Source organism: Branchiostoma lanceolatum, chromosome 15, assembly GCF_035083965.1.
Source record: "Branchiostoma lanceolatum isolate klBraLanc5 chromosome 15, klBraLanc5.hap2, whole genome shotgun sequence".
In the NCBI taxonomy this organism is placed as follows: domain Eukaryota; kingdom Metazoa; phylum Chordata; class Leptocardii; order Amphioxiformes; family Branchiostomatidae; genus Branchiostoma; species Branchiostoma lanceolatum.
In genome coordinates, this window is record NC_089736.1 from 9,117,925 (window position 1) to 9,132,178 (window position 14,254).

Genomic DNA, 14,254 nt, shown 5'->3' on the forward strand with positions numbered 1-14,254 from the left:
CAACAATGGATCACCCCTCGCCGTATCAGCATTTGGCGATTTTCAGCGGACCGCGAAACCCCGTCCATCAGTCATCTGGTTAATCCCCTACTTCCATTCCGATCAGATAACCCTCGTTTAAGACATTCTTAACACCTGCTCGGAAGTCGGGCGCAAAACTGTAGCACAAGTCATTAACTCTCGCGCGCCTGACGCTCAGACTACACAAATGGGCCCGAAACAGACAGACGAGTTAATCATGACCAACCATGGGCGACGTACTAAGAACATATGGAACCAGACGTTTTTTCCAAACAGGTTTCAGGCCATGGTTTTTTTAACAGGAGCGTTTTAATTGGCTGTTGTGCATCGTACAACATGCATCTTGCTTTGCGTCATCACATTTTTGTTGACATCTTTGGTAAGATTAGGAAGTGCAGAATTTCGGTAAAAGTTTACTAAAACGAGTAAATATACCGATTCGAAATGAAGAATTGCCGAATTCTCTTCCTCTACTCCTAATCAGATTGTTGCATTCTCTTCCAAAAAGGTGTCCTTTGCGGAATGTTCTCCTAGCCCGAGGCATGACGGGACCCGAGACAAAGGTCTGGGCCTGATGGATAACTTACTGGTCATGGGGTGACGCGGCTCCTCACAAATCACTCCGCCGGGCCGTTACGGACAACAACAACAACGCACACCACAGTAAACAACGCATTGTTGTGGTGGGGACTTAGAAATAGTTCAGAAATACAGGATATTGTGTTGGGTCATTTGGGTTTTATAGTGTCAAACAAAAACGCTCGTTTCGTTGTTTATCTAAGTGATGTGGTGCACACGTTCTCTTGTTTGTTGATAAATAATTTAACACATTGTACATGTTGATGTTGACTCTTCTATCAAATGAAATTCTAGCCTGGATGACAGTATTGTTCGGCTAACTAAGGCTTCAGCTCGGTCTACTGATAGCTAAGGTGAGCCGGAAAAGAAACGTTTCGAGGCTGTCTTCCCATCTCCTCTTTACAACAATCCCCATTACGATTAACATGTAGCTAGGTCAACACGGCCACACCCACAAACCAAACCGAATGTTCCGCTGCAATACCACAGGAAGCCACTAAGGGGACCAAAACTTGTCATTCGTTTGGCGACACCTACGTACATACCAATTATCACAAAAATCCACCCACAACTTCTCGAGTTATGCTGTCCACACACACACACACACACACACACACACACACACACACACACACACACACGCACACACACACACACACACACACACACACACACACACACACACACATACATACACACACACACACACACACACACACACTCACACATACACACACACACACACACACACACACACACACACACACACACACACACACACACGCACACAAACAAACGGCACCGAAAACAAAACATTCTTGACAAAGGCGAAAGAACCCAACCATAAAACATCAATATTTCCTGACTGCGGAACCATATTTAAAGACCCAAAGAAGTACCAAATCCCTATACCCACCACTCCGCATTCTATCCCTCCGCCAGAGCACCGACATTACTTATACGGCCATTTTTACGACCCCTTTGTTAGTATGCGCTAATAATAACGGCCTTATTGGGCCCTGCGCAATAACATGGTCAATCTATTACTCTATCGAGTGTGATGCAAATGGACGTCTATGTCCATCAAGAGACACCATTTCCCCGCGACTTTATTACACGGGTTAATGGAAATCTTATTGAGGCTTAGCGCGCAGAGCTCACGGGGCTGTCGTTACACCGCGGCAGTCACGGAGAATACAGAGTAGGTAGTAAAGAATGCAGAGCTAGTCTAGGGTAGGTAGGTAACGTTAGTAGGCACAGCTGTATCTTGTTCACTCTTCACATTGTGTTACATCTCTTTCTTTGTTTCTTTTCATATCTATTTTTCTGTATAGGAGAGAGGGAAATATGATGTTTTTCTCACTATTCTTCTACCGCCAATTTTACTACTTTAAGTCAAGAAGCTGTGGGTGGATTGTGATGATATTTGGTATGTGGGTAGATCATATGAAGACGAAGGTAGCGTCGATTTTGGGCCTTCTAGAGGCTTCCCTTGGTACTGCAGCTGTGAGCGGGACATGCGAAAGTAAGAATTGTTTACTTAGTGGCAGGTAGCTTTTGGAGTTGGGAAGAAGTAGTCTACGTCTGGGCCTCGTAGTAGCTTTTTGGAGGTGCATGGATTTTTTGTTGGAGACTTTGGAAGAGGACAACTCGAGTACTGTACTGTATCTTCTTCCTTTTTTAAAAATCCTCAAAGCAGAAAGCCATCATTATTTTTCCTCCCGAGAGGCCCTATAATTGGTCTCCTTGTTGCCATTTTTATAGAATGAGTCATTTCCGTTTATTTGTACATGCATAATCGTATCAGGTTCAATACATAGCAGAGGAACTTGAGAAATAGTGTGTGTTTAGATGAAAGATGGGCGAGAGAGAGAGAGAAGGAGAGAGAGAGAGAGAGAGAGAGAGAGAGAGAGAGAGAGAGAGAGAGAGAGAGAGAGAGAGAGAGAGGGGGGTCGCAGTGGCGAATGATCTAACCCTACCGTCCATAGCCCATCTGTACACGTACATGCAAGCGTGCATGCGTATTGACTGCAAATTTATGGCCGAGCTCTAAAAGCGAGTGTCGACTCCCCTCCTTGAGTTATTGACTGGCTTGTGCAAGTGTGTCTCCAAGGGGGGCGCCGGGGTCGCACAGACACACATATGAAAACAGAGCATCCAATATTTCAGGTTCGGGCCTGCTTTCACCCTTGATGGATCACCTCTTGTATCTGGACAATCATCTCTGCGAGCTCCATCAAAAATCGTAATAATCGATGTGCCGAAAATGGGCTCCCCGCTGTGAGATATGCGAGTCAAAGTCGTAAAATGTGCGGAATGAAACAAGCCGTGGGTGACAGGTCATAAATCCGACAGCCTATCCCCCGGTCGGACGGCAAGTCCGCGGGGTCTGGTAAGTACAGATGTCCTTATAGAGACGGGAACAGCCGTTACTTCTGCTGAACTACGGGGAGAGAACAATGTGAAGTAACGTAAGGAAGGGTCCAGTTGTTCAGTTCTTCAACAACTGCATGGACCGTCCCTTGTTCACTCGAACGACCCACCCCCTTTCAAGAACAATTCGGAAGAAAAGTAGAAAACGTCGGTTCCATTTACGCTGGAAATGGATTCATTCAGGTTCCTAGGAACATCTTGGTGATCACACATTTAGACTTAAAGCTACAACAAAGTGGCGTCTACATCCATATGAAAAATCGACTGTTGCTCGTTCCAGTAGACGACCAAATTCCGAACCTTAAGACGGCGTGTGCTGCTCAGAAAACCCGTTCTAGAAAACCTGCCCGAATCCGATTTCTGAAACGATTCTAGAATCGGGTTCAATCATCTAGGTAGGGCCTAGAGGCTTTGTATGAACACGATTTCTCCACAGTCTACACCCATGTCGAAAATCAACTGTTCTTCATTCCAGCAGACGACCAAGTTCCGAACCACGCACCTCAAGATGGCGAGTGCTGCCCAGGAAGCCGTTCTAGAAAACCTGTCCGATTTCTGGAACGGTTCTCGAAACGGGTTCAAGCACCACGTAGGGCCTAGAGGCTTTGTATGAACACAATTTCTCCACTACAAATCAAGACCCGTCTTGACCTAACAACTGTCAGAACAAGGACGATCATCAATTCCAAATGGCTGGCTAAACTCTAACTCCCCGCTGTGCGCGTAATCTTTAACACTAACTCTTTACACGGTTCATTTGGTCCCAACCACAACGTTTGTCCGTCAGAACCGGACGGGAGTTTGTAGTCTAGAACACAGCCTTTGACCAGATAGGCTACAGAGGAAGGGTTAACGATTCATACAGCATGTTACACCAGAAAAAATTGAGCCATACCAAGATGGCGTCTCGAGGCTATCAAAGTTACGCCAGGAAAAAAATAACCATGTTTCAAGACCTCGAACGGACTGGGGAGAAATTTTACATGACGTGTCTCCTTGATACGTGATCTCTTGCTCATGCCTTTATAATCCCCTAATGTTTTAGTTGTAAAATATATCAGTTACAAACACTGGTTAGAGTTGATACGATGTTTCCGTTGTAAGTCCGGCTAAGGTTTCAAGTAGAATACATATGCGACACACTCAATGATGTAGATATTAGTCGTACGTCGTAGCGCTTGTAACAAAAGCTACTCGTACAGTATTACTCGCCCTCTCGACTTTGCACTTGTCCAAGGTTAGACAAATCAATGCGCACATGAAAGCCTTACAAGCGAGCACGTAGCTAGCAAATCCGTGCTACTCAAGACAAAATCCTCGAAGACGACGTTGTTAAATCCACGCCAAGAACTTGCCAAGTCCCTAGCTTACCTGGCGACTTAAGGGCACACCGTCACCTTAAATTGTCTGTGGTAATCTTTGATATGAACCTGATGAGCGATTAAGGCTGAGTTGTGGGGGTGTGTGGGGTGTGATCGCACAGGTGCCACCCGGTGTTTTCGGTAGTGTAACCCGGCCCCGGTCTGTTGATACACCGGTAACAACACCGTGAGTTCGGGTCGCGGTCGGGAATTTAAATCAGGCACAGCTGAAGACCGAGGAGGTCCATACATACATACATGCCACTACCGGGAGGAGGGAAACCAAATCCCGTCAGAACTGCTACATGTTGAATGCGTAGATGTGCCCAGAATCCCGAGCATTTCTCGTTAAAATCACTGACGGGGAAAATGCATCTTGACGGCGCAAAAATGTGAGGTATCTAATTAACACCCATCAGTCGTCAAGCTAAGGGCGCAGCCCAGCTTCAACTAAAAACACGTTTCCCAACGTGTGCGAACCAACAACTTTGAAAACATCAGGACAAAATTGTCTCCAGAAATGTACAGAATGTGTTAAGAGACGCACGCTAACTGTAATTACAACAGAGCTACATGCTTGTTCATTGCTTAGTCACAACTGATCTGTATCGCTACACCACATGTAGTGCACGGAATAAGGTAGCGACAAATTTGAAACAAGGCATTTGTGTTTACCTGATAAATCAGAGCTGCAGCAGGTAGCCCCATTACTTCTTACCCCCTAGGAACACGTCTTCTCGCGCTCCATTGCCTCTACTTAGCTCCCGGTAGGTGTCTTGTAGTACTTACTTGTCTTATGAGGCAAGGCGTATTAAACGTTTGGACGGACGCCCAGGCATATATATAGACACGCTTTATTCGGCGTTTTTACCAGGTATATACGACCACGCCAGGGTGTCTACTACCCCTGCCATCAACGATTACTTGTAAACGAATTTACGTCCAGCTACAAACAGATGGTATAGAAACAAGGCCCTCTGGAACAATATGGATTTTCTCGTAGCTTACCGTACCGAGGTTGGGTTGTAGGCGGCTTGAGGGAACGCAGGCGCCAAGAGTAGAGACTGGACAGGAACCCTCTTGCGTACGATAAGTAATTTTCTGGGTCAGAAAGTCAGATGAAGTATACGTCCCAATGTGACAGGTGATCATATGGCGAAATCGTTAGTATCCGACGTCAGAGGCTTAGGGGAGAAACCAGAAACTATGCGTGGGGGGAAGATTCGGATAATTTAAGGGGAGGGTAGGGTATTATGTAGTCGATGCTATCATAACTCAATAACAAATTCGAGCTGCGTGTTTGTCTTTACAGACGCAGTTTAAGGCCTGCTTTTGGAACAAAACCAACATATCCGGAGGGACGACGATTTCTTTCAGGGCCAAACCACATTCTACAAAAAAGACTGTCAACTCTAATTTCATACAAATCTTTTTCTTTCTCAACTCGTTCGGGTAATGATACGTAAAATTGAGAGGACAGGACAGGAGATGGGATTAGCACACGGGAAAGTGCACCTTTTTAAATGGCGTGACAGAGGGACTGAAAATTACAGCAATTATCTCGCCCTGTTCTACAAGCTGTCTATCACACGCGCCAAACTGCCAACCCCAGACGGGCGTCACATCGCTCACAATCGTGTCATATTAACGTCTGCGTATGAAAACATATCGCGATGATCACGTCTAGTTCTGAACGTTCAATCGCCTATTGTATATGCTGTAGATTAGGTTTAACGATATTAACAGCAGTCGGGGTAATATCTTTACAACAGCATGTTGTAGAATCATTCCTTTGTCTCTCGAATACATTGGCTACGAGCATCATAACACAATTACTCTACGCCAGACGACAAGCTTCGTTATTTTTCGCACCAGATCGCACGACAGTTTCCCATGCCCTTAATTTAAACGGACGGCCGGGCTCTTCACATGACCGACGCTAAAATGAGCGCAAAATTTCCAAACGTTCAAGGCCTCCAACTGTAGACAACGCGACTGCCAGTAGATATACGATACTGCCCCAGGCCAAATAGCCCACATCGCTCTTTGACAACCCAGCTAAACAACTGCAGTATTTACGACTGCTAGCATATCTTTTTCGAACCATTAATCTTAAAACCAACAGTGCGAAACGCTCAAGATGGGAGAAAAGGACAATGTACCACCTTTACAGACAAAGAGATGTGGTAAAGCTTTGAGGAAACAACATTGTTAGGTCTTTAACGTGGGAAAAGTCTATTAATGTTAACGTTTCTGTCGTTTCCTGGCATTCTTCGCTGTACTTAACGCATCAACATACGGCTTGATAAAGGACACATGTCGGATTGCAGGCGGATCAGGCTTCGGTAGTGCGTGCGGGCATGAAAACAGTTGTCTTTGCGAGGGGCAATGTTTGGGCAGACCTAAACCAACGTATTGACCTCAAGTCGAGCGTGATTCATCGACAAATTGTTTTTCTCGACGATGGGCAACTCTTAAGGTACCCCACCAAACTTTGAATGAACGTAGCGCAAGTCTCGCGCTTCTTTTCAGTGTACAAACGCTTTGACAAGGTTCTAGTGGTTGTGTTACTTGAAGATTTGGTGAACGGAGGGTTTAAAGTGATTGACAGGTGGCTAAACTCGTCTGGAAAGCCAGGATTGACGACATGCCGTGCGAACAGGCCTTGGTTTCCGCCTGGGGTCACAAACCCACTGACTTAAACCACGCTGTGAGGGGACACACCCCGAATCTACCCCCTGTTGTGGACCAAAACAAGCCCCAAATCACACCAATTCCTAGAAAAACAAACCCCGACCGAACTACAGATCTGTTCCCCGGCCAAGTGGGTGATAAAAGCCGACAAACAGGTGTCAGAAAAACCCAAATCAAACACCAGCTAGAAACCCCGGAAGAAGACACCTACCTGAAAGTTCACTCACATTCTCCGCCATGTTGACATGATTACGATAACCTAATTAACGACAGGTCAAGGGTCACCAGCGTGGCGCATCCCTCATTAACTATCTAAATCAATAAGTCCAAAAAGTCACAAGTTTTCACTACTCACCAAAAGGTAGAGCCAATTCTGTGTGTAAAAGTCCTAACATCTGCTCTCTGTCAAATATTGCTAAGTTGAATGGGAGACAAGGAAAAAAGCGTTCACGACAGTTTGACAGTTTGCAGCGGTACCGCAAAATGGGCTGGTCCAGTAATGGACGATTTTTATCAGCACAAGTCGGGTGAGTTGTCAGTCACGTTCGTCGGTTGTTGCCGGGATTTAAGAACCCACAGACCAGCAAATCCCATTCCTCCGTTGATCGATAAGTGAAAGGATACTTCTTAGTGGTCAAAGAAGAGTTGATTGGACGCTGAATGGTGTTTATCGATCTGTAAAATGACCCGCTGTGTGGCAAAAATTGCAGCCCTTGTTTTCTGGCGCGCGAAAACGTCGATTCGTTTGCAATTAAATTTTCACTGTCCATATGATTAGGACTTTTGCCGTCGGAAAGTAGAGATGAAAGAATTTGAGACCTTTAATCTTAGCAGGACGGGTCGCTGGAGGATTAAATATGTGCCTCTTCAGCTGCATTTTAGAAGATGGTGTTTGGGGGAGGGGGGCATAATTTTGACAGATGACTGCATAGAAACGCCCGATGTATTTCAATTTTCAAGCCTCGTATAATTCGAGATTCTGCGATATCTAACGATGAACTGCGTCGCACCAGAAGAGATTACATGTATATGGATTTTCTGAGGTACAAATAGCAGTGGAAATATTTGCACTGCTGACAGGATCATCTTGCCCTGTTGACAGGATGATCCTGTCAGCAGTAGAAGAAATTGCACTTCTGACAGGATGATCCTGTCAACAGTGCAATTTTTCTACTACTGACAGGATGATCCTGTCAGCAGTGCAAATTTCTCTACTGCTGCCAGGATCATCTTGTCAATAGCCTCAGGCAATAAGAATTGTTTTGGCATTATTGACAGGATGTTCCGGGTAATAAGAATTGTCATTAGAAATTCTACCAAAGACTTTACAAATCTACTCTATATATTTTCATTCTGTACTTTCTTCTGTAGAGTAGATAAGTTTCCTAGAATCTGTACAAGTTGCCATATGTATGATAAACAATTATTGAGCAATAAAGTTATTATTGATATACTAGATTGTCTGCAAAGGAGCCAAAATCAGTAATAGACACAATAGAGTCTCCCATGTGTATTTGTAACCATAAACTGATGATAAAGACAATATTTACAGTGTTTGCAGTTTGAATTTGAATAAATCCGTCACAGTGTCATGGTATTCATGACACTGTGTATGATGACATGCAAATAGGAGACTATTGCCATTGATAACAACAGATTGACCTATGAAAACATTTTATTGCCTCTACTGTCAGATCTGATCTAACTTGAACTTTAAAAATTCCATTGAGATATACATGTTGTATGACAATAAAGACTTAACGATTTAACAGATCATAAATAAAAAAGGTTGATCTTTATTCTAACATTCTCATAAATCTATGTTCCTTAATCTTTTGTTAATACACATGACAACTTTTGTGGGTTTCTGTATTGCCTGTGGAGTACCTTGATCACTTGATACAACAGTACTTATGTTATGTAAATAATACCAGGAAGGGGTCTTGTTGTACTTGTAGGTATATATGCTTGAGCATATGTCTGCGTAGCTAAACATAAAATCAGGTACAGGCACCAATACAGAGATTTAGGTTCAAGCCTGTGGTCTTCATTGCTGACAGAAACATAAATAATCAGTTAACTAAAGTAAAAATATTTATTCAGATTTCAAGAGGATTTCAAATCAAAGATGGTGCTGATTCCAATGCCCATACAGTTTGTCAGATTCATCCAGTGATGAATTTTCATCTTTTTGGAAGGAATGACATATTTTTTTGGAACAAAATATGTTACTAATGTCTTATTGGATTGATACGTTGATGTTACGGTATTTCGTACCTGTACATAAATGATTTTTGTTGTATTTTAGCAGTACTGGGAGGAGTGTCAGAAGTAAAACAGATTGTTACTTAAACCTAAGTAATGCATGGAACAATAGTATACAGACAGTTTAGGAACTGTTTGGCTCCATCTTCTGTGGTTAGCGAAAAGATTTAGCCAGTAGTTACTATGGAGGATGGCACCGACCAAGGCTGCTAACATTAGAGCTCACCATCTCTTTTGGTCTTGTCTTAGACTTAACCACTATTTCTTATCTTTCTCAGGTTTGACACAAGACATCTTGTAGGTGGCCAACGTTCTGATCGACACTTTAGATAAATTACAAGTAAGTTCCTTTCCCCTCCTCGTTAACGATTATGTGTTTTCACCTCATTAGGCCTTGTCTGTCTTTCTGTAAGGTGTGAAGTAAACAATAGCAGTGCCCATCCCCTCCTGACACTCCCACAATGGAGTTGTAACTATGGGAGGGAAAATTACTGATCTGTTTTACTTCACAGATTACTTGTAACAAAAGCTCTGGAAGATAATTCCCACACCACCCATGTAGAGGAACACATTTCAGTCATTATGTGACAAATTAATTTCTTTTGTGTGATGAGAGAAATGTGGTGTAATTATAGTATTTGTTCTGGCTTCTGTGTTGGCGCATTTGTTGCTGTGTGAATAACAGTTGGACTTATTTGACCATTAGCTAAATCTATTGTTGAATGTATGAAGTCATGTTTTCCTGTGCTGGTTCAAGACTACTGCATGGTACACATTTCCTCACATCCTGTCATATGCCCATTTGTCGTTTTCTCCATATTTGGGCACATCCAATGACCCGGCGTCGTATACAAGGAAGCTTACGATCTTTCAAAAGGCATTTCTTCTGTCCTTGTTTGGAAGAAATTCATAAATAGTCCATATCTTTTCTAAAACTACATGTATATAGATACTGTACAATGATTGTAGAACATTTATGCAGGCTATATATAGTATATTCATATCTGCAAGAATGTGTGAAGGTAGATTTTCCTCTTGTGGATTATATGCAATGTTTCTCTTTTTATTCTATAAACACAATATTAACCAATGTATGATATTAGCATCCATAGAAATTTAATAAGCATAGATTTAATGTAGGGACGTAAAATGATGTGCTGGCATTTATCTTATTATCATAAAACTATTGAATAAGATAGTGCAGTTAGATAATAGGTACACACTAATAGACTTTTACAGTTATACTTATAAGTTATAGAACACTACATTTGTGATAAGAAGATAAAGATATAGTTCAGGACCTTTTTTTAAAAACTAAAAACTGAAATCTTGTAACCTGGCCCAAATGTAGATGTTCAGCATTCAGAAGGTGTGAAATACTTTTTCTGTTACCTGCAAATTTTCTAGTTGTTATTTTTTGTCTGCAGTGTGGTGAAATTGTCTGTACAGACCCATGCTGTGATCACACTGTAACTGTAATGTGGTTGAAACAATGGGTTGAGTAATTAGGGAGTGGTGATTGAATTGGGACATCTTTGGAGGCAGATGTGTTTGCAGACTAGTTAAAAATGTGTATCAATGTTTGGTTTCCATAGAAGTGGAGGTGTTGGCAATAGCATTGATACACATCAGACAATTCGGTGGAGTACAGTATACAAAGTGTATATGGCTAGGGCTGCGTACATAAACATAACTTCAGGTACTGGTCCGGATCTGTATGTCCACCTGAACAAGTTGACAAAGTAACCTGCGAGTTCAAAACACAAAGAACATATTCTCAAATGTACAATGTTTTTGTCTATTCCAGCGTTACATTTTTTACCTTTTCGGTAGGAACTGCACATTTTTAGAATCAAACGAGGTAGATACTTGAGGGTAATTATATTTACCTACAATTATAGATATTCACCAAAAAAAAGTTACTCAAGCAACTGGATAAAATTTTGAAACAGTCATCATCCAGTTGCTTGAGTAACTATTTTTGGCGTATCTTATTACCTGGATGTCTAACCTTCATCAACGTGATTATAGATATTATTCTGCAAGTTGTAAGTACAGTGTAAGTTACAATGTATACAGTGGTAAATGTGAACAGAGTAACTGAATGTTACAAGTATCACTTTCTCATAGAAACATATCTTTGTAGAGATATTTTCCCTCACAAATCAAATGATGATTAAGATGATCCACTCTCTCTTAATCAAAACAACTCACAGTATTTGAGTATCCTCCGTCCATATTGTAACATTCAGGATCTCTGCTTACATTGGCACTTTTGTTCACAGGGAGCGCTAACGTCTACTATGGCTGACCGCGTGGCCAACTTAACGTGCTTGCTCGAGCAGTTACGTTTGAGCGAAACCTCCGGGGACGAGAACAGGACCCAATCTGACCCCGACCACGTAGATTTCATCCTCAAAACGTACACTGTTACAGAAGTACTGTCGGAGTTGTGCACAGAAATACGGAAGGATGTTCCAAACAAGGTGCCTCTCCTTGATAAATCCCTACATATATTCCAGCAAAGTTCTACATGCTGGTTAGTACCAGATGGCATTGACACTGAGACGTTGTCCAAACAGTATGTTGCATACATTACCAGTCTTCTGTCCACCATTCAAATCCCAGAGCAAAGGCCAAGTGAGGAGGAAATAGTTCATGATGAAGACTTTGCAAACGTTAAGGAGGTGGCACCAAATGTACTTAAAGTCATTTGTGGGCTCCTGAAGGTGTTGGATAGAAATGACGGCTCCCAGGTTGAAAGGGACTCCCAGAGACTTCAAGAACTGAAGGGAATGGTGTTTAAGAAAGTTGCACCCGGTATTGCATGTGGCTGTATTGCATTTTTCGGTGCAGAACAGCCATGGAGCAATGACTGTTGTGCATCTAGTGCACAGGATACTCTCTCACTCATCATGCGATGTTGCAACTTTATAAACGAGTCTGAAATGCTCTGTGGTTCTGACGACTCTGATAAAGTTGGCGTCTTTGGTTCCATCCTAAGCCTGCTGAAACCAAGTCTAGGAAGAGATTCTTGGAAAAAGAATCTGTCCACCAGACAGGTTTTCTACTGGTGTGTTGTTCGTGTAGCTCGTCCTTATCTCTCTGATTACATCAATAGCGTTCTCCCGCCTGTTCTGTTGTTCTTGGACGATCACCAGCTTGAGAACAGGCTGCTAGGGGTCGGCTGTTTACAACACGTGCTAAAGAACACCCCCGCTGCGGAGCTGAGATGGTACAACCGTGCTGCCGTCATCTATGACGCTCTTTACGCCACGTTGTACTCTCAGGAGCCACGACTGGTGGAGAAAGCCGTGCCATGTTTGCTCGACGTTTGTGCGGTCTTAGAGAAGGCGCCAACTGAGGAAGGTGTTCCCCAAAAGGTGAGCCAAACGGACGCTTTACTCCGCCATGTTCTCAGTAACATGCAGCATGAAGGGAAGGTTGCGATGAGACGTGCGTACTGCAGGCATCTCCATCTCATCATACAACACATGGGCATCCGCTGCGTACGACACCTGAACCGACTTCTACGCGTTGTATACGAGTACCTGGAGGTGTACGACGGACCTGTAGAAACCGCACGGAAAGACATTCTCGCAGCCACAAAGGCGATGATCATCGAAGCGTGGCTGCGTATGCCACACCACGCACAGCCATTAGCCAAAGCATTGCTAAAACTTGTGATCGACATGTCAATGGACGAGAGTAGGACCCCGGAAAACGTTCGAGAAGAGATTTGTGCGTCGGCCACAGAGTGTCTGGTGTTGTTGAACAGATGTTGTGAAGGAGAGCTAGCAGAGGACATGAGGGTTGTTGGAGAGGAAATAGAAATCAGCGCAGTTAAAAAGTGTGTGAAAACAGTTTTGGAAGACATGGAAAACCCATAACAAACTGATTACTCAACATGTTCTTACTTTTGAAAGATATTTTAATCAAAAGGGAGTTAGAATCCTTCCTACAGCTTTCGGTGTATAGAGCGGTGCCCATCTCTATAGCCCTTGGGCCACACAGTTGTACAAGCACTACAGCAGGGTGCTAGTCCACTGGTACTCTAACTTTTAAGATATGTCAGCAATGGGAAATATACATGTGTAATTAGGTCTTACTTCCTTCCAGTCCTGATGTCAAGCGAGTATGTTTTATGGAGAATGATTGTATGATTCCTAATGTAGAAAAAAACAGAAACCCTATTGCTGAAAATTTGTCAAGGAACAAAATGTGATATTCAATTTAAAACCAATGTAGATAATGTTTAGTATTCAGTACAGATTCCTCTTTTTCTTGAGTCACGATCTATTTTATTACTTTACACCAATGTAGCACAATTGTACTTGTATAACTTTAACTTATATAACTGTAATAAATTTCCTTTGGTGAATTTATGAGTGAAAGGAAAGTTACACAATGTGCAAAGTGCACCTGCTGTCATAGTCACAGCTCCATCAACAATATGCATTAAAGTTAATGACATTAAATTATCTATTTCATTCCCATGAATAGAATATTCCTTATCCTATCTTGATTACTATCGTCACATTGTACATAATTATAGTGTTGTTAATTACATGCAATTTCATTTCAAATCTACGGGGAAACAGTTTGATTGCTTTTGCTAGCACGACGCTCAAGTCAAGCCCTCATAGGTGGCATGAATATTAAAATGCCGCCTGATGTTGCACAGAGGGGGGCAGCGAAGGTGTAGGGGGACTTGTTGTAATCTTGTGCTGATCTTGATAAGACCACCTGTGGGTGAAACATGCCCCAACGAGGCACTAATTAAGCACTAATTACTCCAACACAGACGACTGGGCGGAGCTCCTAACAAAGGAAGATGTCCTCCCAACAATGCGGGGAGATAAGGGTGCAGATGTGTTAGGGCATTAAGGGGCATTACAGCA

The 14,254-nt window shown here is 42.8% G+C and overlaps 2 protein-coding genes across 5 annotated transcripts in view; one reads left to right on the top strand and one right to left on the bottom strand.

Moving 5' to 3' along the window:
- LOC136420603 (frizzled-8-like) overlaps positions 1-7,535 on the bottom strand; it is a 29,818-nt gene extending 22,283 nt beyond the window's left edge. The window contains exon 1 of one of the 3 annotated variants that reach the window (XM_066407629.1): positions 7,444-7,535. The gene's annotated coding sequence lies outside the window, so the exon portion shown is untranslated. Of the gene's footprint in view, positions 1-5,407; positions 5,520-7,299; positions 7,374-7,443 lie in introns of those variants that run through there. The other 2 variants (XM_066407627.1, XM_066407632.1) reach the window with 2 other exon arrangements.
- The window catches only part of LOC136420598 (TELO2-interacting protein 2-like), a 29,594-nt gene continuing 22,856 nt past the window's right edge, over positions 7,517-14,254 (top strand). Inside the window, exons 1-3 of one of the 2 annotated variants that reach the window (XM_066407615.1) lie at positions 7,517-7,615; positions 9,632-9,693; positions 11,639-13,732. In XM_066407615.1, the coding sequence (XP_066263712.1) occupies positions 11,657-13,243 (1,587 nt within the window). In that variant the 5' untranslated portion in view covers positions 7,517-7,615; positions 9,632-9,693; positions 11,639-11,656 and the 3' untranslated portion in view covers positions 13,244-13,732. Of the gene's footprint in view, positions 7,616-9,631; positions 9,694-11,638; positions 13,733-14,254 lie in introns of those variants that run through there. The other variant, XM_066407616.1, reaches the window with a different exon arrangement.